Here is a 23,901-nt window from a genome sequence, read left to right as displayed (position 1 = left end):
TCCCCCCACTGAGCAGAAGGATGACAGCTGTGTCTCTGTGCTGTGTGCGGAGACAGGGCTGTCAGTTCCCCATGCATCTCTATGGGGGAAATCGGATGGGAACGGACCGTCGGTCTGCTCTCATCCGATCCCATCCGATCCGCTGGACAGATGGAAAATAGGGTTTCCATCCGTCCAGATTTGACGGATCGGGTCGGATGAGCGGACATGTCTCCGCTGACATCCGATGCCCCATAGGAATGCATGGGGGACCGTTCAGATCCGCCAAAAAAACGAACAGGTGGATCTGAACGGTCCGCCTGTGTGAGCCTAATCTGACACATTCCATGCAAAACTCCAAAAATGGACTGGACAAAATTATTTGCACCTTCTCAAAATTGTAAAAAATAATTGCATTCCAAGTTTGTGATACTCCTGTAATTTGTAATTAAACTCACCTGTATCAGTTAACAGGTGCTAACAATATAGAAATCACACTGGAAACCAGTTAAAATGGTGAAAAACGTACTCAACCTTTCTGTTATGTCTCTGTGTGCCATACGGAGCATGGAGAAGAGAGAGAGCAGCAAAGAATTGTCTGAGGATTTGAGAACAAAAATTGTGGAAAAATATGGACAATCTTATTGTTAAAGTCCATCTCTAGAGATTGTAATGTCCCCCCCGTGTCCACTGTTTGCAACATTGTCAAGAAGTTTAGAGCCCGTGGCACTGTAGCTAATTGACATGGACGAAAGAGAAAAAATTATTATGAGTTTGCCAAAACTTACCTGTGGAAGCCAAAATCCTTTTGGGAGAATGTGCTGTTATCAGATGAAACAAAATTACAGCTTTTGGTAAAGCCCATCATTCTACTGTTTTTAGAAAAAGAAATGAGGCCTTTAAAGAAAAGGATACAGTCCCCACAGTCAAACATGGTGGAGGTTCATTGATGATTTGGGGTTGCTTTGCTGCCTCAGGCACTGGGTGCCTTGCATGGCATTGTGAAATCTGAAGACTACCAAAGAATTCTGGGGTGCAATGTAGGGCTCAGTGTCAGAAGGTTGGGTCTCCGTCAGAGGTCATGGGTCTTACAGCAGGACAATGACCCAAAGCACCCAGAAATGGTTTAAGACAAAGCGTTAGAGAGTACTGAACTGGCCAGCAATGAGTCCAGATATAAATCCTATAGAGAACCTGAGGAGAGATCTCAAAACAGCAGTTGGGAAAAGGAACCATTCCAATCTGAGAGATCTGGAGCAGTTGGCGAAAGAAGAATGCTCCAAAATTCCAGTAGAGCGGTGTAAAACTCATTGATGGTTACAGAAAACAATTGATTTTAGTTTTTCTTTTCCAAGGGAGGTGCTACCAAATATTAAATTGAGGGTGCCATTATTTTATCCAGTCCAGTTTTGGAGTTTTGCTGGAATGTGTCAGATTTGGCTTTTGGTTTCTCTACTTTGTGTCATACCAATACAAACAAAATAAATAAACATGAGCTTGCCTAAACATGTGCAATTGCAACAATTTTCTGGGCTAAGTGGTGCATTTTCTGATAGAAATGCAGGGTTGCCATTATTTTTGGCCATGACTGTACCTGTCTTTGAAGTGTGGCAAGAAACCGAGTACCGGGAGGAAACCCGCACAAGGCGAACATACAGACTCCAGGCAGTTAGTGCCTTGGTTGGGAATTCAACTTCAGTTGTGTTTTTTTGTTCTTCTCCGGACGTAAAATTTTTTACATTCTTGCATGTGTGGCTGAAATTTTATGTCAGTAGCACTCACAAAGTAAAGAAGCAGAGTGATTACAGATCTAGAAAATCTAATATATAAAATGTGAAAGGTATATAATACAATACTAACTCCAGATGTGAAAAGTATATGATACAATACTAACTCCAGATATGTGCTCACTGAAAAGAGATTGTACTTTCTCTTTAAGTATTACCTTTTTCCTGACCAAGCATTGTATTTTAGAGTTCTCTATAAGACCTGAGATTTCAGCTCCCTTGTACTTCTGGTGCTAGGCATTACTTGGTACGGCTTGGGAGCGTGTCACATAACAAAGAGCAGATGCTGTCATTGTATAACAAGCTGCCATTTTAAAGGGTTTTGGTTTGTCTCCTTTTGCTGTAGAGTTTTTTTTTTTTTTTACTTTTTTTTTTTACTTTTTTTTTTTAGCAGTCTGCTGTTCTGAGTGCTAAAACAAAACACATGCAACATAGAGCCAGTTTAGTATCAGATGTATGATGTACATAAGGGAACGCAGATTAGGCTTCAGATATTTTGGGAACAATATAGATGCGATTTATAAAGGTTAACCGGTTGTCGACCGCTGCAAGTACATATACTGCGGCGGTCAGCCCCGGCCAGGCAAAGTGACGTATGGGTACGTCACTCGCCTGTCACTTGTGAGCCAATAGCGGGCGAGCTCGCTTCCGCGGAGGCGCGCGCTCACCCCGGCTTGTTCCCTCGGAAGTCCGTGCGTGTGACCGCCGGACCCGATGTCCGCCGGTCACTTGCGATCGTCCGCCGTGAAGGGAGAAAGGCAGGTGGCTAATGTAAACAAGCCGCCTGTCCTCCTCCCCTGTGTAGGAATCGTGATCATACGGTTCTACTATGTAGGACCGTTGATCACTGTTCCTACACCAGTAGCCATGTCCAATCAGTTAGAAGCACGCCCCTAGGGACACACTTAACCCCTCTTTCCCCAATAAAGTTAACCCCTTCCCTGCCAGTGTCATTTTGCAGTAACAGTGCATATATATAGCACTGATTACTGCAGTAATGTCACTGGTAAACCCAAAAGTGTCAAAAATGTCAGTCAAGGGTCCGATCTGTCCGCCGCAATGTCGCAGTACCGCAAAAAAAATCGCAGATCACTGCCATTACGCGTTAAAAAAAAAAAACACCAAAAATGACAATCTTTCCCTTAAACGCGATAACTTTTGCGCAAACCAATCAAAATACGCTTTTTGCGTTTTTTTTTTTTTTTTTTTTTTTTTACCAAACCTATGTAGCATAAAACAAATTGGCCTAAAATGTTAAAAATGTTTGATTTTTAAATTTTTTTTGGGGGGGAATTTCATATAAAAAAAATGTGAAAAATATTGTTGTTTTTGCAAAATTGATGCTCTTTTTTTTGTTTATAGCGCAAAAAGTAAAAATCGCACAGGTGATCAAATACCACCAAAAGAAAGCTCTATTTGTGGGAAAAAAAGGACGTCAAATTTGTTTAGGTACAGCGTTGTATGACCGCGCAATTGTCCGTTAAAGTCACGCAGTGCCGAATCACAAAAAAAACCCTGGTCGGAATGAGGGTAAAATCTTCCGGGGCTTAAGTGGTTAAAGTAGATATTTTTTAGTTGAGCCAGTAATTCTCCCTGTGTCCCAACCAAGGTAAACCTACAAGTCAGCAAAATACAGTTGTAGATAGAATTTCCCCATTTGTGAAGTTGGCTGACAATCCACACCATTCTGGGCAAAACAAAACTGTCTATTTTTTATTTGAAATTGCTATAGTGCACATGCGATCATCTATGAAACCAGCCGTTTGATGGGTTGATAGTAAGAACTGTAATGCATATCATTCACGGCATGCCTTGGATTGAATTGTTTTGAGAAACTGTTGCTGGGTTCAGTTTCACTTTAAAGTGGAACTAAACCTTTCTATCCTTTAAAGCCATGGAAGCTGCCATGTTAGCCTCTGTTTGATTTGCAGAGACCATGGTGCTACATGTGTGATCAGTTAGGACACAAGCCATTTGATGGCTTTACAATTTCATTAAGATGCCTTGAATATAACCGTTTTGGGAAACCATTAAATCGATGGGTTCAGCTTTATGTTGACTAGTGATACTCTAAGGCGGAACTAAACCCTCCTACTGTTTTAGCCAAAGAGGCTACCATTTTGGCCTCTGATCTGCAACCACAGTGGTGCTGCACATGTGATCAGTCATGCCATCAGCCATTTGATGGCTTGACAGTTTGGTTGAGAGTACAACCAATGTGACGGTTACATTCCTGGCACATACCAAGAATGTAATAGTTTGTTTTTTAAAACTGGTAATAGGTTTAGTTCCACTTTAAAGCATGTTTAAAAATCAATGTTGGAGCTCTTCTAAAAAAAAAAAAAAAAAAAAAGTTAGCTGTAACTGCTATGCGGTGCTCTGCAGCTTATTTTTCAATATTTTTCTATTGCAGCCAGCCCCTGCTTATGCTTATCGGAGCACCATCTTGATCTAGTGATGTGCATCGGAGCAGCAGCTTTCTTGGGTCTCTCTCCTCATTGGCTCACACAGCAGTGAGAGCCAACGACTCCTGTTGCTGCCAATCCCAGCCAGTGAGCCAATGAGGGGATAGTGGAGGGTGGGCTGAGCTACGCTGTGTGTGTGAATAGACAATGTCCATTCACAGGAGCCCGGCTTGGTATCAAGCCTGCTTGAGTGCCCCCATAGCAAGAGGCTTGCTTTTGGGGGTACTCAGCAGGGGGCAGGAGCTGAGAATGCCAACCGGGGACCCTAAAAGAAGACGAGTTGGGCTGCTCTTTACAAAACCATTACACAGAGCAGGAAAGTGTAACATTTTTCTTCTTTTTTTTAAAAAAAACACAACCTTTAGGGTCCATGCACATTGGCTTAAAAACTGCTGCGTCTACGGGAGTTTTGTATTTGTAGAAGCAGCTCAATGTTCTCCTATGTGTCCAATCCATGGACATTAGGACTATTACAGGCATATTTTAAATTTAATGTTTGGAAGCAAGAAAAAATAAACCCTTTTGGTTTGCATTTGATTGGAGCTTTCTGGCAGAAAACACTAAACATTCATAAACTCACCTAAACTGTGTACAGAAATGCTCTGTTTTTTTTTTTCTGCCAAGGGAACTGGCCTTTTTTTTAAGCCCAGTGTGCATGGAGCCTTAGAATCGCTTCATATTTGATAGTGCCCAGGCTCTTCAATATAACCAAGCATGTGAGTATGATTCACACCTTACACTTGCCCCCTCCAAGTTATAACACAATTACTTAAATTTGCACCTTAATATTGAGACCTTTATCAGATAAATGCTGTATCTGTATGTATATATAACAGGGGTAATTAATTAAAATTCAAGGAGGTCCGGTTGCTAAAATTTTCTTTGGGCCGAGGTCCGAATCTGAAGTCTTTGCTATGACTCAGAAAGATTGGCAAAACAAAACGTGTCCATCAGCATTGCTCTTAACATAAAATATGCCCATCAGAGTGCCCCCTAACATAAAATATGCCCTTAGCATAAAATTTGCTCATCAGCGTGACCCTTAACATAAAATAAGGGACACGCTGATGGGCACATTTTATGTTAGGGGGCACTCTGATGGGCATATTTTATGTTAGAGGGCACTCAGATGCACACATTTTATGTTAGGGGGCACTCAGATGGACACATTTTATGTTAGGGGGCACTCAGATGGGCAAAACAAAACGTGTAAATCAGCGTTGCTCTTAACATAAAATATGGCCATTAGAGTACCCCTTAACATAAAATATGCCCCTCAGCGTGCCCCTTAGCATTAAATGTGCCCATCAAAGTGCTCCTTAGCATAAAATATGCCCATCAGAGTGCCCCCTAACATAAAATGTGCCCATCAGAGTGCCCCCTAACATAAAATGTGCCCATCAGAGTGTCCCTTAGCATAAAATAGGCCCATCAGCGTGACCCTTAACATAAAATAAGGGGCACGCTGATGGGCATATTTTATGTTAGGAGGCACTCTGATGGGCACATTTTATGTTAGGGGGCACTCTGATGGGCACATTTTATGTTAGGATTGCACTCTGAAGGGCACATTTTATGTTAGGGGGCACTCTGATGGGCAAAACCAAACGTGTAAATCAGCGTTGCGCTTAACATTAAATATGCCCATTAGATTGCCTCTTAACATTAAATATGCCCATTAGAGTGCCCCTTAACATTAAATATGCCCATTAGAGTGCCCCTTAACATAAAATATGCCCATTAGAGTGCCCCTTAACATTAAATATGCCCATTAGAGTGCCTCTTAACATAAAATAAGAGGCACTCTGATGGGCACATTTTTTTTATTTATGGGGCACTCTAATGAGCACTACAAAATATGCCCATCAATCTGCAGACTTTAAAAACCTCCCATCAGCTTTAAGTGCAGCTATGACCACATTGCTTTCTCCCCTTGTGCTCCACATACCTGGAGCCAGGAGCCGAGCCAGAAGCCGCGAGCAGGGGGGGCGGGGCGCGCACATAATGTCACGCCCCAACTCGCTGCCTGGCTGAATTGGGAGCCGCAGTCAGGAGCGGGGGGCGGGGCACACGCGCGCGCGTGACGTCACGCCCCTACTCGCGGCCCGACAGGACACCGGCCGGGAGCCGCAGCGCACACACAGCACGTCACTAGTTGCTGGGACACCCGCGGTCCCAGCAAACCATTGAATGAATACAGGAGGCGGCCTCACGGTCCGGGTGAAAGCATCGCGCGGGCCGCCAATGGACCGCGGGCCGCCATTTAGTGACGGCCGATATATAATGTATATCTAACAAATGCGCTTACATTTGCATCCTATAAATACTGTAAGTGTCAATATTTAATGAGAAATTATGTTTAGTATATAAATATTTACATGCACAGAAGCAACCATATGTGCTCATTACATGTTTTGACTCTACTTCCTTCTTAGTAAATTACAAGTATGCTACAATGTATTCCTGTTCAGTGCAGGTTTATGGGTTGGGAAAGCTGTGGTTGAAAAACTATAGGATAAGGCAAAATTAGCGGATATAAACGAATACACTTTTTCCTATATTTATGTGGAGGTGATCAAATTTAAATGTTTGCGCTATATATATATATATATATATATATATATATATATATAGTCACAAAATATGTATATTTCTTATCCAAATATCTCACTGTTAATGGAATGCAGTAGATTTCTCTGCCTTATTTGGTAGCCAAGAACCATTTGAGCTAGCCTGGGAAGTTGGGCCCCTGTGCATTATGCACAGTGTTAAATCATTAACCTGTACTGCAATAAAATACAGTAAGGGCTCTTTCACACGGAGCGGACCGTATTGTGATCCGCTCCGGCACCTTTTTTTTTTTTTTCACGGACACGGATGACACTAGTGTCATCTGCTCCGTATGTCCGCATATCATCCCATCAGTTTGTGGATGATATACGGACATAATGTATGTCTATGGGCATTGCGGATGTCAGCAGATGACACAGCTGACATCTAATTTTGCATCCATTCCGTTTTTTAAACGGAACAAAAATAGGGTTCTGTTCCGTTCCAAAAAACAGAACAGAACAGAACTGAAAGGATGAAAATCGGATGTCAGCGGATTGGTCATCCGCAATCCCATAGACATTCATTATGTCCGTAAATCACCCGCAAACGGATGATTTATGGACATACGGAACGTCCGTGTGAAAGAGCCCTTAATCTCTTGTTTTATAACCCGCTACTGTAATGTAAAGATGTGAATGGGTCACCTGGTCAGACCATTTGCGACATTGAAATAACGCTACTTTACTTGAAGTAGCACAATTTCAAAGTAGTACTACTTCAGGTGCTACTTGGAAGACATCTTTGACTTCATGCACAGATGAACTTGCAAAAAATAGATCAGGAACTACTTTTCAAAATCGGTGTATCTCTAAAGGCTCGTACACACTTGATGAAAATCGGACGAAATATCCTCCGATTTTCCCTCTCATGCTCAGCGGTCATAACCGTTTTTAGTTGACAGTGCATAATGTTCAAAAAAAATTCTCGTCTGATTTTTTTTTTTTTTTTTTTTTTTCTTGGGACATTTTGTTCCTAGACTTCCGGGTCGTCAGCAACTTCAGATCATGCGTGGTCTTTCGTATCCGATTTTTCGCGGACACACTGCATACACATTAAACGAAAATTGGTCGTACAGAACGGGACGGACGATAAACATTTTGGTGTTTTTGTCCCTTCCGTTTTTTTTTTTTTTTTAAATGTCGGCATCGGCTGCTGAAAGTTGTGTACACACTAGCCGAAAATCGTACGATTTTATCTCGGACAGGAATTTTCGGCAGATTTTCTACTAGCGTGTACCCCACTTAATGGAGTCTCACTGATTTGACCTCTTCCAATTCAGACAGTAGGATGTGACTTGTCATGAGTTTTGAAACTATCAAATCGCATAACAAGTCACACCGATGTGACGGGGGAGGGGGGGGGTAGTGGTGTAAGTCCTAGCAAAAAAAAAAACTGGTTCTTCAGACGTAAAAAATAAAATAATAATATGATTAGGGAAAAGGTGACGTTGATTCATGTGTAGGTTTTCATGAAAGGTCCAATTAAATTCAGATTTTTAAATGCACAGCAGTGTTAATTTTGGCAGCAAATTTCAATTTAGTTTTAGTCTTAGTCTTAGGACTAAAATGGCATTTTAGTTTTAGTCCTATTTTAGTCTTCTGCAAGTGTTTTAGTTTTAGTCGTATTTAGTCGACTAAAACTCCAGTATATTTTAGTCGACTAAAACGCCCTACATTTTAGTCGACTAAAACTCATTTTAGTCATCTATAATCAAATGGGTGTAGTTCAATTGTAATTTGTAATGCATTATTTAAGCATTTCTCTACAATTTCCAAACTCATTATATACTACTGCTGGTCCTGGAGTGAAAAATCTAATATGTTATTATTTATGCTTTGAGCATGCACCAGTGTTAATTTTTGGCAGGAAATTTCGATTTAGTTTTAGTTATAGTCTTTTGACTAAAATGCCATTTTAGTTTTAGTCGTATTTTAGTCATCTGAATTGTGTTAGTCGACGAAAACATTTTAGTCGGTTTTAGTCGACGAAATTAACACTGATGCACAGATGATCATTGGAGGGATCATTAATAAATCCACTTCTGAAATATATTAATCAAAATATGGAACAGCAACTTAAAAATTGAGGATGTGTAATGTGTGTATATAGTATTGTTCACAAAAGGGGCTACAATCATCTAAAATGTGTATTTTGTGAAAATACACTCTAGTTCTCTGTGTAAGGTAATAAGAGTTCCTGCAGTGAAAGGGTCATGTATGTCTTGGGTTACTTGTAATAATGTTTCCATTGACCACCGTTTTTTTTTTTTTTTTTCTTTTCTTTTTTTGTTTGCTTCCCAGTGCTATTACCTTGTCCTAGAACACCTATTCAAAAGAGAATGACAAAAATTGCATTCAGGAGCTTTGACAAAGACATTTTTCTTCCCTGGTTTTCAAATAAAGACACAGGTTATCTGGCATTGGCTCCATCTGATGAATTCACCGGAGCAACAAACACTTTTGTCTAAGAGGAAAAAAAAAGCTTTGAGAGCTCTGTATCCTGGGACCACAGAGGGGGAAATAAAACTTTCTCTTCTATGCTTTGTACTCTCATTTTTCTCCCACAAATGGTGATATTGGAAAATGGGTATTTTTCATGTACAGTTTTTGCGAACAATTACACTTCGGGATATGCGGTCATTATTCTTACAAGTAATTACACCCAGAGATAGAATAATCAGTCAAAAGTTGTTTTAGAGGGAAAAAAAAAAAAAAAAACCTTTTAAATGGCTTGAAAATCTCTGCCTGTAAATATCTGAGCTCCATCTAACCAGAACCTAGCTGGTCGAAAGGCATTAGCCTTGTAATGTAAATGTAACCTCTGTCCTCATGGCTGCTTGTTGAAGGGGGATGGTAAGGTTATTTGATAGCTATGGTATGCTACATGCGCTTTGTGTAAATTAGGAGTCAGTGTGATTAATATACACCACTCTTGCAAAAAGAAACAAATATCGTTTTCAAAAGTGTCCTGTCTGGTGTAGCAACCAGTCACTGATTTTTTTTTTTTTTTAACCGTTTTAAATGTTTTTTTTTTTTTTCCTGGGCTTTTTTAAGTCTTTTGTGCCAAGTCAAATTTAGCAGTGTTTAAAGAGGAAGTAAACCCTCCTCTGACACTTTTACCTATAGGTAAGCCTATGATGAGGCTTACCTATAGGTACTGTAAATATCTCCTAAACATGCACCGTTTAGGAGATATTTACCTTGCATGCAGCCAGTGACATCACTGGCACATGTGCTCTGAAGGAACGGCCACTGGTGCCGTTCCTTCAGAGCCCCATGCCGTGACCGTTGGCTCCCGCGCGCATGCGCGGGAGTGACGTAATCGCAAGTCCGGCCACTCAGATGGCCAGATGCCACGATCCCGGAAGACAGGCGACTGAACATGTCGCCCGTCATACAGGTAAGCGGGCGGCACGGCGGGGGCTCGTTCTAAAGGTAAGTATTTCATAATGAGCTAGTATGCGATGCATAATAGCTCATTATGTGTTTCTCTTTCAGGTTGGAAAAAAAAAAAAAATTTAATGAGTTTACAACGTCTTTAAAGTGATAATAAACACACGGTTTAATTTACATTGTCCCTTCTATTTCTGTATATGGATGATGGCATTTTAATTTAAAAATCTAAGTACCCTTTTCCTAATCAATATACAGCTGTCACATGATCCAGCTCTTTCCCAGTGTGTCTGCAGGGAAACATAAGCAGGAGAAGCTTCCAGTCCCTTTAATGCTGGTCACAAGTTCAAATTAAAAAAAAAAAAAAAAATTGGAATACAGATTAAAAATATCAAACTGTTTAAATTGTCATATAAATATATATATATTTGAAATCAAATCTTTATTTTTTATTTTTTGACAATAACCTAGTGTTGGTGGATTTCTGCCAGTCACACACTGTCGCTGTCAGGAATCAGCATAGGGATAACCAGATAAATGTAGCTGCACAAGGAAACTGGGACCAGAACTTGTATGTATAGCTTTAAAGTGACATTTTATTTACAGTGAATGGAAGATCATCAAACACTAGCACACAAACATGAAAATGCATGAGAATCAAAACTAAATGATTAACCAGCAATCAAAACCAAAACTAACAATTATACACTATATACACAAATAGGATACACACAGGGCAAGGGAAAACTGGGGGAGCAGGGAGCAAGGTAGCAGGGTACTGGGTTCAGGGTGGGAACAAGAGCAATTTCAAGAATAAATGGCAACAGAGTCAGGCGCCAGCAGCATGGCAACCAGAGTCTAGGGCAGGATCAGCCAAAACACTGAGGTGCCGCATGCTAGTGGGGGGGGGGGGGGGCATTATATGTCCTGCTTGCAGCTGAGACCATTTGAAACTGATTAATGGGGCCTACTGGCCTCTAGGAGAGACCTGCTGATGGACACTGGAACTGCTGCAATCAGCCCAGAGCGCCACATGCAATCAGCCCAGAGCAGACTTTTTCAGCCAGTGTGCCCAGGCACCCTGGAGTGCCTTGAGGTTTCTTCAGGGGTGCCTTGGCAAAATGGCAAAACAATTGCCCAAAAATAGTTTTCAAAAATTGTGCACAATTAAAGCCAAACCAAATTAGCTGCCAGCATCCTAACGACCATTGGATGTTGATAAGGAGGATGTCAGTTGCCCACATAGCAACCTTGTTTGACCCTCCCCTGCCTCTCGCATTTGCTGAATGATAGAGGAAAAACTGAGGGAGAAGGGAAACCTTGGAATTCTAGTCAGTACCAATTTAAAAGTGTATTTGCTTTGGAAGAATACATCACCTCTAATGTTGGGTGGTCTACTTGGACTTGTGGATGTTGCTGCAATATATGAGACTATTAGAATAGTTCTTACATTTAAAATGGGGTGCCTTGAGGCTGTCCATAATTTTTAAAGAGTGCCTTGACTGAAAAAAGGTTGAGAAACACTGGCCCAGAGCACCACATGCCATCAGCAGGCGAAATCGGTCATAATAGCCACGCTCCTCTAGCCCAGTGTTTCTCGATTCCGGTCCTCATGGCACACTAACAGGCCAGGTTTGAAAGAAAACTGAAATACATCACAGGTAATATTAGCTGCTCAGTGATTGCAGTATTCTAGTCTGCATCTCACCACAAGGTAATACTTAAAATTTGGCCTGTTAGTGTGCCCGGAGGACCGAAGTTGAGAAACACTGCTCTAGCCCATATTTTAGAAATTAGGTGGGAGGTGAAGCCTCCATTAATCTACATGTAACATACCATCCCTGTTGTGCTTAGCTGGCTAGTGGACATAGTGGGGGGGGGGGGGGGTGGTTGGGCTGTCATTTATCACTGTGTATACACCCACATGTGTGACTCTATAGTCCACATAGGCTTCTCAGAAGTGATGGGGACTAAATGCTCAGCATAGAAACTCACTGAATACTGAGCATGCGCAGAGTCAGAGTTGCCACAACAGCTGCAAAATCTCTAGCTAAATTTGGGACGTTGCCAGAAGGGGGAGATAGAGAGCAGCAGGATCAACCAGGTTTTTTTGCAGAGTACAGGAAAAAAATATCATAGTGACTGAGTGCGTATGAACAGCATGTAATACAGTATTGATAGTATTTTGACGTGGGTTAGGTTTTAGGTTTGGTACACTGCTTTAATAAAAATCCCTTTTTTAATTCTAGGCAGGCAAATGCATTAAAAAATAGTTTGCACTTGTGTATTAATAATTTAGTAAATATTGTAATCTGACTAGAAAAGGGAAAGTAGGTAAATGTGTTATTTACAGAGTTGTGCAATGTTGCAGAGGCATGTAAGTCCCCATTCACACTAGCGCGACTTGTCAGGCGAAGTCGCGGTCGGTCGCTCGCCATTGAATAGTACAGGACCTTTTCTAATAGGAACGACACAAGTCGCTCCGACTTAGAAAAAGGGTCCTGTACTACTTTGGGGCGACCTGGAGGCGACTTGCATTGACTTCAATGATATGAAGTCCCTGCAACCGCAACTTCACAGGTCGCCCCACCAAGTCGTGTCGCCCCTGTCTGAACGGGTTCTAACTGGCTGAAAAGATAAAAAAAATCTCTTGATAACTCTGTATTTTGCTGTTTGGAGTTGTTCTTTAGAATCAGTCCATATCCCTTGTTTTCTCCGTTTAATTTCTTCTGAAAGTGCTGTAGTGTGTGCAGTGTAAATTTTAATGAAGGGCATTCTGTTCCAGGGGGGTTAGCATCTTGCGCTGTCAGATGCTGGCACTGTTATCAGATCCTTGCTCTCCATGTAGCTATAAAATCTCTGAGAAGTTGCTTTTGTCCTTTCTTTGCAATGCTTAAACTGTTTTTGCAAACTCTGCATCCTTTTGTATAGTATCTGTATGTCCTCAAAAAGATAACATTTCCCTAGTGTAAAGGCGGTATTGCTTTTGACTTTGGCACGGTTTCTAGACAGTGTTTCAAAGATTTCTTTAACTTTCTTTAAAGGTTCCTACATGATTGTGGATTCATCCAAACACGATCCTGGAGAAAAGGCCCGCTTACAGCTTCCTAACATGAAGGAGAATGACACTCACTGCGTCGACTTCAACTATCTTCTCTTCACTCAAAAAAGAGACAGTCCCGGGACCTTGAACATTTTTGTGCGGGTGAATAAAGGACCCCTTGCCAACCCTATCTGGAATGTCACGGGCGCCACTGGCAAAGACTGGCTGAGGGCTGAGCTGGCAGTTAGCACCTTTTGGCCAAATGAGTATCAGGTAAAGCCATGCTAATCTGATCATCATAACACCACTGAGTATAAAACCCACTTCTTCTAATACCGTGATTATCTTTCCATTTCCAGATTAAGATGAGCTTTGTGATGATTTTGCAAAACAGATTTGTGCTTTTTTTTTTTTTTTTTTTGTGAATGTGGATTGTTATAATACGATGTTGTTGATGAGCGTTATACATGTTGTCAGGGTATAAACTACATTGGATGATTTGTTTCTGTGCGCTGACATTGTAATAATTAGGGCTTATATGACACAACACTGCAGAGAGTTGTAAAGGCAATATTAGGGTAAATGGCTTTAAAATGCAATGTCAGGCACAAATATATCTATATAAATTATTCATTGTAAAATACTTACCTCTAGACAGGTATGTTGGACTGTAAATTCAAGCAAAATTTACAGTTAATGCATACATTTGTTTATGCTAAAACGTATAGCCATCACTGTGGATCTCTTACGGAGAAGTGATTCTGTTTTTTATCAGTCCCCCCTCCCTGTATCCATTCACACACTGCCTTGTATTTTGGGAGTAGTTCACAGAACACAACTTTAAAAATAAGTCTAAATCTTATGGAATCGCAGCCCGCACGGGAACTGCAAGTGCAGTGCGGTTCCAAATTCCAGCACATGCAGCGTGCAATTAGAACTAATGGCACCCATATACACCCAGCACGTTTTTCTGTGCGGGTGTTTGTGGCTGCGGGTGCATGTGAGGACCCGCAGCAGAAACCACCCACATAGGTGTGAGCCAAGCCTAAGGTAAAAAAAATAAAAATTTTGCATGCTTCTCCCCCAGCCCCTCTTTATACTCACCTGAGCCCAGTCTCAATCCAGTGCTGTGCCCGAGAGCGGCAGCGCTCTCTCTTGCACAATAGCTCTTGCTGCTGTCAATGAAATCCTATGACTGGGGGGGGGGGGGGCAGGGAACTCGGCCAAGCTGCGCTGTCTGTCTATAGAAACAGGCAGTGAAGCCTGGGATTGAGCCTGCTGGTGTGCCACCATAGGAAGCTGTTTCCTATGGTGGCACACTGTGAAGAGGACGACCCAGGATCCCTGACGAGGGACCCTAGGAGAGGAGGATTGGTGCTGCAAAACCTTTGCACAGAGCAGGTAAGTATAACATGTTCATTATTTAAAAAAAAAAAATTTCCCTTTGCAATCACTTTGAATAAAAGTATTTCTCAACCTACAGCAGGGAACACTATCCTGCAAGTCACTGGTGGCCATTCTAAGGCCCAGTTTACACTTGTTTGTTTTGGGTGGGGTGTGTTCAAACAAATCCTGCCTGCTATGTCTTTTGATGCACTTTTACAAAAACACACGTTATATAAAGTTCAATGGTAATGCACCTTAAACACACTGCAAAGTTAAGGACCAGCCCTAAGACTTTTCTCCCTCATGGTATGATTTATCATATTTAAAGTCAACCAAGGGAGAACAGGAGGGTCAAATATGAGTGTGGTATATTACAAATGTATTCTAGTTAAAGACGATTTAGAACGTACAAATGAGCGATAAAAACATAGGCTCATCAACATCCTAGGGCCTCTGGTGAGCGGAGTCTCATCTGAATATTTGCAGTCTGATGGGAACCAGGGGTGTGGCCTAGATGCTGCCAACAGGAAGCAATGACTTTGAAAAAGAGGGTTGGTTGACGTGAAAATGTGTAAGCCCTGCCACCCCACTGATGTCTAATCTTGTCTGCTCTGCGCTTGTGGCACCGTCGTCCTGGTTCCTGCCAGTTGAATTTAGGCCGGTCCCAGGCTAGACACCTGGTCCCCCACCAGGTCACTAATATTCAAATGAGACTCCGCCCTACAAGTGCATAGACCTACGCCATACCAGACATACATGAAAAGTGTAATTTCTCTAAACTTTGAGTAGCTCATTTGTGTATCTATACAATCTATACACATTGCTGCACTTAGTCTGGCGCCCCCTGGTGTGTGTTCTTGGCTCCACAGGTCTTCCCACTGATCCTCCTTCAGGATTGTGGTACACTGCTGTGCTGATGATTTTACCCCCCATGACTGGCTTCATGATGTTGAATAAGCCTACATTTTTATCTGCTACATGTGAGTTACCAATTGTAATTCACCACAATACATTTGTAATATACTACAGTCAGATTGCGCCCTTCTGTTCTCTTTACTTATTCACTTAGTCTTCACTTTTATGAGGTGATGCATCAAGTATCTTGGGCCAGCAGAGAGTCATCCCTGACGCACTATTGTGTACGCATATCGCTCTTTGCGCCACATACCTCTGTTTTCATTCTGGACTGACAGTTTGAGACTATATATAATATCCTATGAATAAATTGTTGCCCAATATGGTGGGGAGGGTAATGTTTTCTTGGTTACTATGTATCTTGATATTGCCACTTAAATGAAGCAAAAAGCAAGTGATAAACAATTAGAAAAGTTATTAAAACAATTTCTCACAATAGTTTTCAGCAACCACACTGTCTTGAGACTGGAATTCATAGATACACTATACAAGTCTCCTGCATGTGCTAACAAATTGTACTCAGACGAGTTTTAGGAAGTTTCAGACTCTTAACGTAGACTTGTGGATTTTGGCATCTTGCAGGTTTCTGTACTTGCATTGTCTGAGATTTCCTACAGCGATACATCAGCACTGTGGAGACTTGGAGACCGATTACCTAAAATGAGTCCTTTTCACCTTGGCCCATTGAATTCAAACACTTCATCAGATTCAGGGGAACTGAAAATTAGGTTGTTTTCCCTCCTAAATCTAACAGTGTGTTTGAAATAAACATGGGTTAGAGTGAAAATGGTAATTTGCATCTGATACATAACACTGTATCTAAGGAAATGGAGCTGTTGCCCATTAAAATACAGCATCCAATATACTTAGGAGAGATTAACGAAAATAGCAATGGTGAAAAGTTGTGTGGTTTTGGCACATTTTAGTTATATTTCATATATTTATTTATTTTACTAGCAATATAAATACATTCACACCAATGGCTTCCCATTACGAAAGGGTGCTGCAATATATTGTTACAATTCATTGCACTGTTTGCTTTTTTTTTTGTAATTACATTTAACTGTATGCACCGCAGTGTAATTTGTATGTAAAAATGCAGGCGTGCTGCTTTTTTATGCAATGCGTTGCACCTGTGTATGGTGTGGTAAGTGCACATAGAAAACAAATGTTATCTATATTTTCTTGTGTTGAGCCTTCGTTGATCAATGTAGCTCATCACATGCCTGATGAAGGGGTCCTCCATGGCTCCGGAACTTTGCACCCTTTTTGCTTGTGATGTGATCATGCTTTAATAAAAAAGATTGTTTGGATTTAAAGTGATAGTAAAGGATCACCTTGTAAAACAACCCATTAAGTTAAAATAGAAATGAAAGCCAAAACATTTGTTTTTTTCCCTTTTTTGTAAGCACATTCCCTCTGTTCTTAGCTGCATATGGGCTGGGGAGAGGAACAGCAACAGCACACTGATCTTCCCAGTGAAGGGCTGTTCAGGGGAGGAGTTTTCAGGACAAGCCTGTTCATTGGAGGAGAGCAGGCTGAGTTCCCAGCACAGCTAGAGAACTGACCATGGTGTGTTCTCCTGTTTAGTATGGTCAGCTGTTAATAGGAAAGCAGAGGGACTGGCAGGAGCACCAGGGATTTTACACACCGGAAGCAATACAAAGAGAGCCGGATACTTTTTCATACAAGTACATAGTACAGCAGGCGCATATTAGAAATATGAAATGTTGGGGTAACAAACACTTTGATACGTGGTGCGCTGGCAAATATTTGCACTGCATCGTTTTATGTTCCAGTTTCCAGCTGGTGGTTGCTGCAGCACCCATTTGCTTAGGATAATCCATACGTTATAAAATTTTCTTTAGATATAGCTTCAACTATTTAGTACAAAGGCCTGCCTAATAGGCTACAATTGAAAGTGTTTTGTTTTGACCTTAGATTATATGGTTTTTGGTAAATCTAACTGAAAATTGTACAATAAAATTGAACATGCATGGCCAGCCTTGGAGCTTATTCCATGATTGTGTGCCGAGGAATATGGATGGTTACTTGATCAATGTAGCTTCACATCTGGTGTAAACGTGTCCTTAAAAATCAGTCAAGTCTAAGCCCATGCAAGAATCTGAATATTCAGTCTTTAAAGCAGGACTTTACTAATAACTTGATAAAAAGTAGTTTTCTTTAGCAAGGAACATACAGTTGTTAGCATAAATAAGTACTCCCCAACGGATTTGTTAGAAAATGTTGATTCTGAAAGGAAAGTAAAGGTTTTCTATTGGACACTATACTACAGAATATTCTCACAAATGTGTGCCACTGATTGCAACCAAGATTTGTTAATTTGCACACACAGAAATGTATTTTTCCTAAACAATTCATTCAAGACACCATGTTGCAAAAATGAATACACGCCAATGAACGTCTTGGGAGCAAAGCTAAATTGTAGACGACAAAATCATAATTAACAAGCATTGAACTACAGGTGAGTATAATTTATAAGGAATGTATTGCTAGAGAGTAAATTTATTAGATGCACCACATCCCTAAGTGGTATTCAAGAGCAAATGGATGGGGTAATGGGACTTTAAAAGTGCCAATAATCTATAATGATGGAGAAAAAATCATTTTTTGTAAAAAATACAAATACATTTTATTGAAAAATACAAAGGCAATACTTTTAAAACATATAAAAGCAACAAGAAAGCACTTGATTGTCTGCTCAACATGTTTCACCATCTTCAAATGGCTTCTTTAGGAGTCTGACGAACATCTTTCACAAGTGAACATTCTACATACAATGAAACATATTATGAAAATATTTTCATCGTATTTTTCATTGTATGTAGAATGTTCACTTGTGAAAGATGTTCGTCAGACTCCTGAAGAAGCCATTTAAAGATGGTGAAACATGTTGAGCAGACATAATCAAGTGCTTTCTTGTTGCTTTTATATGTTTTAAAAGTATTGCTTTTGTATTTTTCAATAAAATTTATTTATATTTTTAACAAAAAATGATTTTTTCTCCATCGTTATATATTTATTGGCACCTTTAAAGTCCCATTACCCCATCCATTTGCTCTTTGAATATAGGTTATATTCAACTTAATTATACTTAATTATTCATCCAACAGGTGCCCAGTAGCCTGTTGATTATAAAAGGGCATTCCTTAAAGAAAACCCTTTCCCATTACATGCTGTCAGCAATGGCACCACATGGAAGAGAAATTTCACAAGGCCTGAGAAAGAAAATAATTTCTTTACACAAGAAAGGTGAAGGCTACAAGATCATCAAAGCTTTACTTATCAGTTGGAATACTGTAGCAAATGTGTCATAAAAATGTAACAAAGATGGAACTGCAATCATCTCACAGAGATGTCCAGGCTGTCCACGAAAGTGAACGCTTCCACAGGAGCGTCTTATGATGAGAAGGGTTGAAGAAAATTGCCATGCAAGTTCGCTAAAGAAGTAGAAAGCCAAACTGGGTGTATCCCATGACACAATGTGGCGTACACTGCAGAGGAATGGCATGCATGGGTATCATCCAGGAAGGAAGCCTCTCCTAAAGCCAATGCACAAAAAAGCCTGCCTAGAATTTGTACGGGCCCATGCTGAAAAAGAAGACTACTGGGACTCTGTACTCTGGAGTGATGAAACCAAGATAACATTTTTTGGAACTGATGGCTTTAAAACTGTATGGCCTTGTAAAGGTTAAGAGTACAAATAAAAATGCATGGTGCCTACAGTAAAACATGGTGGTGGCAGTGTCCTGTTGGGCTGCATGAGTGCTGCTGGTGTCGGGGAGCTGCATTTCATTGATGCTATCATGAATTCACAGATGTATTGCTCTATATTGAAAGATCGAAGGCCACTGTTGCATTTCTGAAAGATTCAGTGGCCAAGTACTGTGTGTCTCCTGATCTGAACCCAATCGATACCTATGGGGAGTTCTAAAGAGACAAGTTGAGAATCACACTCCAGCATCCAGGCTTTAAAATACAGTAAAACCTTGGTTTGAGAGTAACTTGGTTTAAGAGCGCTTTGCAAGACAAGCAACATTTTCAAATAAATTTTGACTTGATATACAAGCGATGTCTTGATATACAAGTAGCCTCAAGTCACAGCTGAGTATAAAAGAGAAGAGAGGCGCCTCTAAGTGTAGCAAAATGGTTAAATTTAATGAAGGTACAACATTTAGCAACTCACATGGTTGATGATTGGAACAGGCACATCTAAGGATGCAGGCATCCAGGCTAAAGCTGTCCACATAAACCATCCTCCGCACAGCCATCTACGTCATCCCTTCCATGCTGCCCCTCGCTTTCAGTTCACTTTACTGCAGGGTGGCCTTCCCGGTCAGGATTACAGACTGGCAGCCGGCGGTGCAGAAGATAGTCTATGTGGACAGCTTTACCCCGGATGCCTGCATGCTTAGATGTGCCTGTTTTATTCATCAACCATGTGAGTTGCTAAATGTTGTACCTTCATTAAATGGAACCATATTGCTACACTTAGAGGCGCCTCTCTTCTCTTTGATACTCTGTAGCTCCTGCTGGATTTTGCTTCTAATCCCCTTGTGGAAGCGGCTTTTTGTGGATGGACATTTTATGGTTATATAACTCTTTTTATATGGACTATAAACTGAAGGACTTATGAATAAATGGTTGTGGAACGAATCATCTGAGTTTCCATTATTTCTTATGGGAAAATTTGCTTTGATATAAGAGTGCTTTGGATTACAAGCATGTTTCCGGAACGAATTATGCTCGCAATCCAAGGTTTTACTGTAGGTCGTTCTGGAAGAATAGAAAAAGATAGATGTTGCAATATGTCACCAACTTGTTTATTCCATGCCTAGAAGACTTGGTGCTGTCTTTACAAATCATGGAGGTCATACAAAATATTAGATGTAGTCGTTTTTGTGGTAAGAGCCGGTTCACATTGCAGCGACCCGACTTGCCCGGGCGACCTGTGAGGTCGCGGTGCGCAGCTCGCACCGCGACCTCGGAGCGGCCGGCACGGGCTTCATATCATTGAAGTCAATGCAGGTCGCCCCAGGTCGCCCCAAAGAAGCTCAGGACCCTTTTTCTAAGTCGGAGCGACTTGTGTCGCTCCTATTAGAACAGGTCCTGTGCTAATCTATGGCAAGCGACCCACGGCGACTTGTCAGGCGACCAGGTCGCCTGACAAGTCGCCCCAGTGTGAACCGGCTCTAAGATGTATTCATTTTGCATCAACTAATTTGAAGGTTTTGTAGTTTTTATTATATTATTAATCTTACTTTCATCGAGCTAAACCAATGTTCTAAACTCAATTGTATCCAATTTTTGGAAATTGTTTTGGTGTTCATTGAGATATTGATTAAAATCTTACTTTTTAAAAGGAGTGTACTCATTTTTGTTAAGCACTGTACATTCCACATTAATAATTATGCTACCAAAAGGAGTGTGTTCTGTAAATTGCCTCCAGCATTGTTTTGGTTTCTTTCTGCTGGAGGCTGCCATTTTTTTAAAATTGCAGATCCCCTTAACGGCATTAAAGTGGAAGTAAACCCTCCTCTGCAAGTTGTAGTTGTAGTCTATGATAAGGCTTACCTATAGGTACTGTAAATATCTCCTAAACATGTACCGTTTAGGAGATATTTACTTTGCATGCAGCCAGTGACATCACTGGCATATGCGCTCTGAAGGAACGGCCGCTCGTGGTGTTCCTTCAGAGCCCTGTGCCGTGAACATGTGCGTGGGAGTGACATCGCGGCTCCTGCCAATCGGATGGCTGGAGGGCGCAAACCCGGAAGAAGGGCGACTGAACACGTCACCTGTCAGATGTGAGTGGGCGGCACTGAGGGGGCTTCGTTCTAAGGTAAGTATTTCATAATAAGCTAGTATGTGATGCATACTAGCTCATTATATGTTTGTCTTTCAGGTGTTTTTTTTTTTTTTTTTTTTACATTTGAGGTTTACAACCTCTAAAGGCCTGTACACACGTACCGATTGTCGGCTGTAAATATTCGGCCGACGTCCGATCGGCCAATTGTAGGCTTGTTGGTATGATGCTTCCGACAACCGACTGCGACTTTTCGGCCGAACAAAATCTGGTGTGCATGCTATAAAATTTTTGTAGGCCAACAAAGAACGGCCGATTGTTCGTCAGTACAGATTTCGGCCGACAAAAAGCAGATAAGCAAGACTGGGCATGCTCAGAGAATAAAAAACACACGGAAAGTTAACCATCACATGACATCACTTCTGCAGTCGGTTGTTGTTGGCCGACAAAATTCGTGTGCAGTCTTTAGCACTTTTCAACCTACACGACAGCACCGGACAAAAGACGGCCGAACGGTCGGCCGACAATCGGTGCGTGTGTACGGGGCTTTAACCACTTAAGCCCCGGAGGATTTGGCTGCTAAAAGACCAGGGTTTTTTTTGCGATTTTTTTTACTGCGTGACTTTGATGGACAATTGCGCGGTCGTGCAACGCTGTACCTAAACGAATTTCATGTCCTTTTTTTCCCACAAACAGAGCTTTCTTTTGGTGGTATTTGATCACCTGTGCGATTTTTTTTTTTTGATCATGCGCTATAAACAAAAAAAGAGCGTAATTTTTGCAAAAATAATATTTTTCACTTTTTTTTTTATATGAAATTCCCCCCCAAAAAAATGTAAAAATCAAAATTTAACATTTTCGGCCAAATTGTTTTACGCTACATATGTTTGGTAAAAAAAATTGCAAAAAGCGTATTTTGATTGGTTTGCGCAAAAGTTATCGCGTTTACTAACAAAGGGAAAGATTTTTGTCATTTTTGGTGTTTTTTTTTTTAACGAGTAATGGCGGCGATCTGCGATTTTTTTTTTTTTTTTTTTTCGGTACTGCGACATTGCGGCGGACAGATCGGACCCTTGACTGACATTTTTGACACTTTTGGGGGTACCAGTGACATTACTGCAGTAATCAGTGCTATACATATGCACTGTTACTGCAAAAATGACACTGGCAGGGAAGGGGTTAACTTTATTGGACAGGGAGGGGTTAAGTGTGTCCTAGGGGCGTGTTTCTAACTGTGCAGGGACATTGCTATTGGTGTAAAAACAAAGATCAACGGTTCTACATAGTAGAACCGTCTGATCTTCATTTTTACACCAGGGAGAATGACGGGCGGCTTGTTTACATAAGCCGCTCCGCCTTTCTCCCTTCACAAGAGCGATCGTAGTGTGACCGGCGGACATCGAGTCCGTCGGTCACATGCACTGACTTGTCTGTAAACGAGCCGCGGCGGGCGCGCGCCCACCCGCAATTGGCTCGCAAGTCAGTGACAGGCGAGTGACGTATCCAATACGTCACTCTGCCTGGCCGGGGCTGACCGCCGCAGTATATAGTCGTGCGGCGGTCGGCAACCGGTTAAGTCTTTAGGCTGTCAGGAGATGGGTCTCTACATTTTCGGCACAATTCCTAAAAAAGAGCATCTGAGCATGTGCAGAGCAGGGTTAGTGTAGTATTGAATGTTAAACCATGTAGGCACTTATTTTTAATGTTTTACATTGTTATAGCTGCAAAAGGGGCCAGCCTGAAGTGATCTAGCAGGACTTAATTTTTTATTTTTTTTTACTGAAGTTCCACTTTAAGCATTTTTAACCTTTCACGCTGTGTTCAAGGTACTTAATGTGTGAGATCTGTCAGTTGGCAGGCATGAACAGTCTGAGTTCTTATTTAAGCTGGCAAATTGGACGCAAATAAAGCGAAGTAATGGGTCAAATGGACATCTTTCATATGCAAACCTCAAGATTAATATTAATAATATTGAAGACTAAATATCAGATTCATACACATGCTCCACTGTTCTTCTCTTTAAATGTGAACCAGCAGATTTAAACTACTGGCCAAAGAAGCCCCGACATGACCTGCCCAGGGCAGAAAAACAACATATTAGAGGAATGAGGGCAAAGAGATCATTCTATGTTCTAGTCCCTTTCTGTTGAGTGAAGTTTAAAATGATGACTTATGAATCTAAGCACTCAGGAAAAAGTTAAACATTTAATGTGAATGTCTATTTAGACAATCCAAGCATCCTCTTTGAGAACCCTATAGAAGGGTATGTTTTTTTTTTTTCATAGACTGTAAGTAGTAATGGGACTGCACATTAAAATCAATGTTTGCAGTTTATACTGCAGAAATTGCTTACTACATTAGTAGACTTCGTTGTGTACGTTTTTGTGCCTTTATATCTTGACAAGTATTCTGCAAGCACTTCTCTTGAGTGATTACTTTGCTTGGAGCTGTTTAGGGTTTTCTAGACAGATTTCACCCCTCACCTCTTGCCACT

At 41.1% G+C, this 23,901-nt stretch overlaps 1 protein-coding gene across 15 annotated transcripts in view; it reads left to right on the top strand.

The window, feature by feature from the left end:
* Positions 1-23,901, top strand: part of PTPRK (protein tyrosine phosphatase receptor type K) — a 658,422-nt gene that overhangs the window by 146,022 nt on the left and 488,499 nt on the right. For all 15 annotated transcript variants that reach the window (XM_082251915.1, XM_082251914.1, XM_082251916.1 and 12 more), the window contains exon 3: positions 13,281-13,552. In XM_082251915.1, coding sequence (XP_082108041.1) covers positions 13,281-13,552 — 272 coding nt within the window. The remainder of the gene's footprint in view (positions 1-13,280; positions 13,553-23,901) is intronic.

Source organism: Pelophylax lessonae (assembly GCF_965119305.1).
Source record: "Pelophylax lessonae genome assembly, chromosome: 3".
Taxonomy (NCBI): domain Eukaryota; kingdom Metazoa; phylum Chordata; class Amphibia; order Anura; family Ranidae; genus Pelophylax; species Pelophylax lessonae.
The sequence above is the reverse complement of the archived record's forward strand: the minus strand, read 5'-3'. Positions and strand labels throughout refer to the sequence as shown.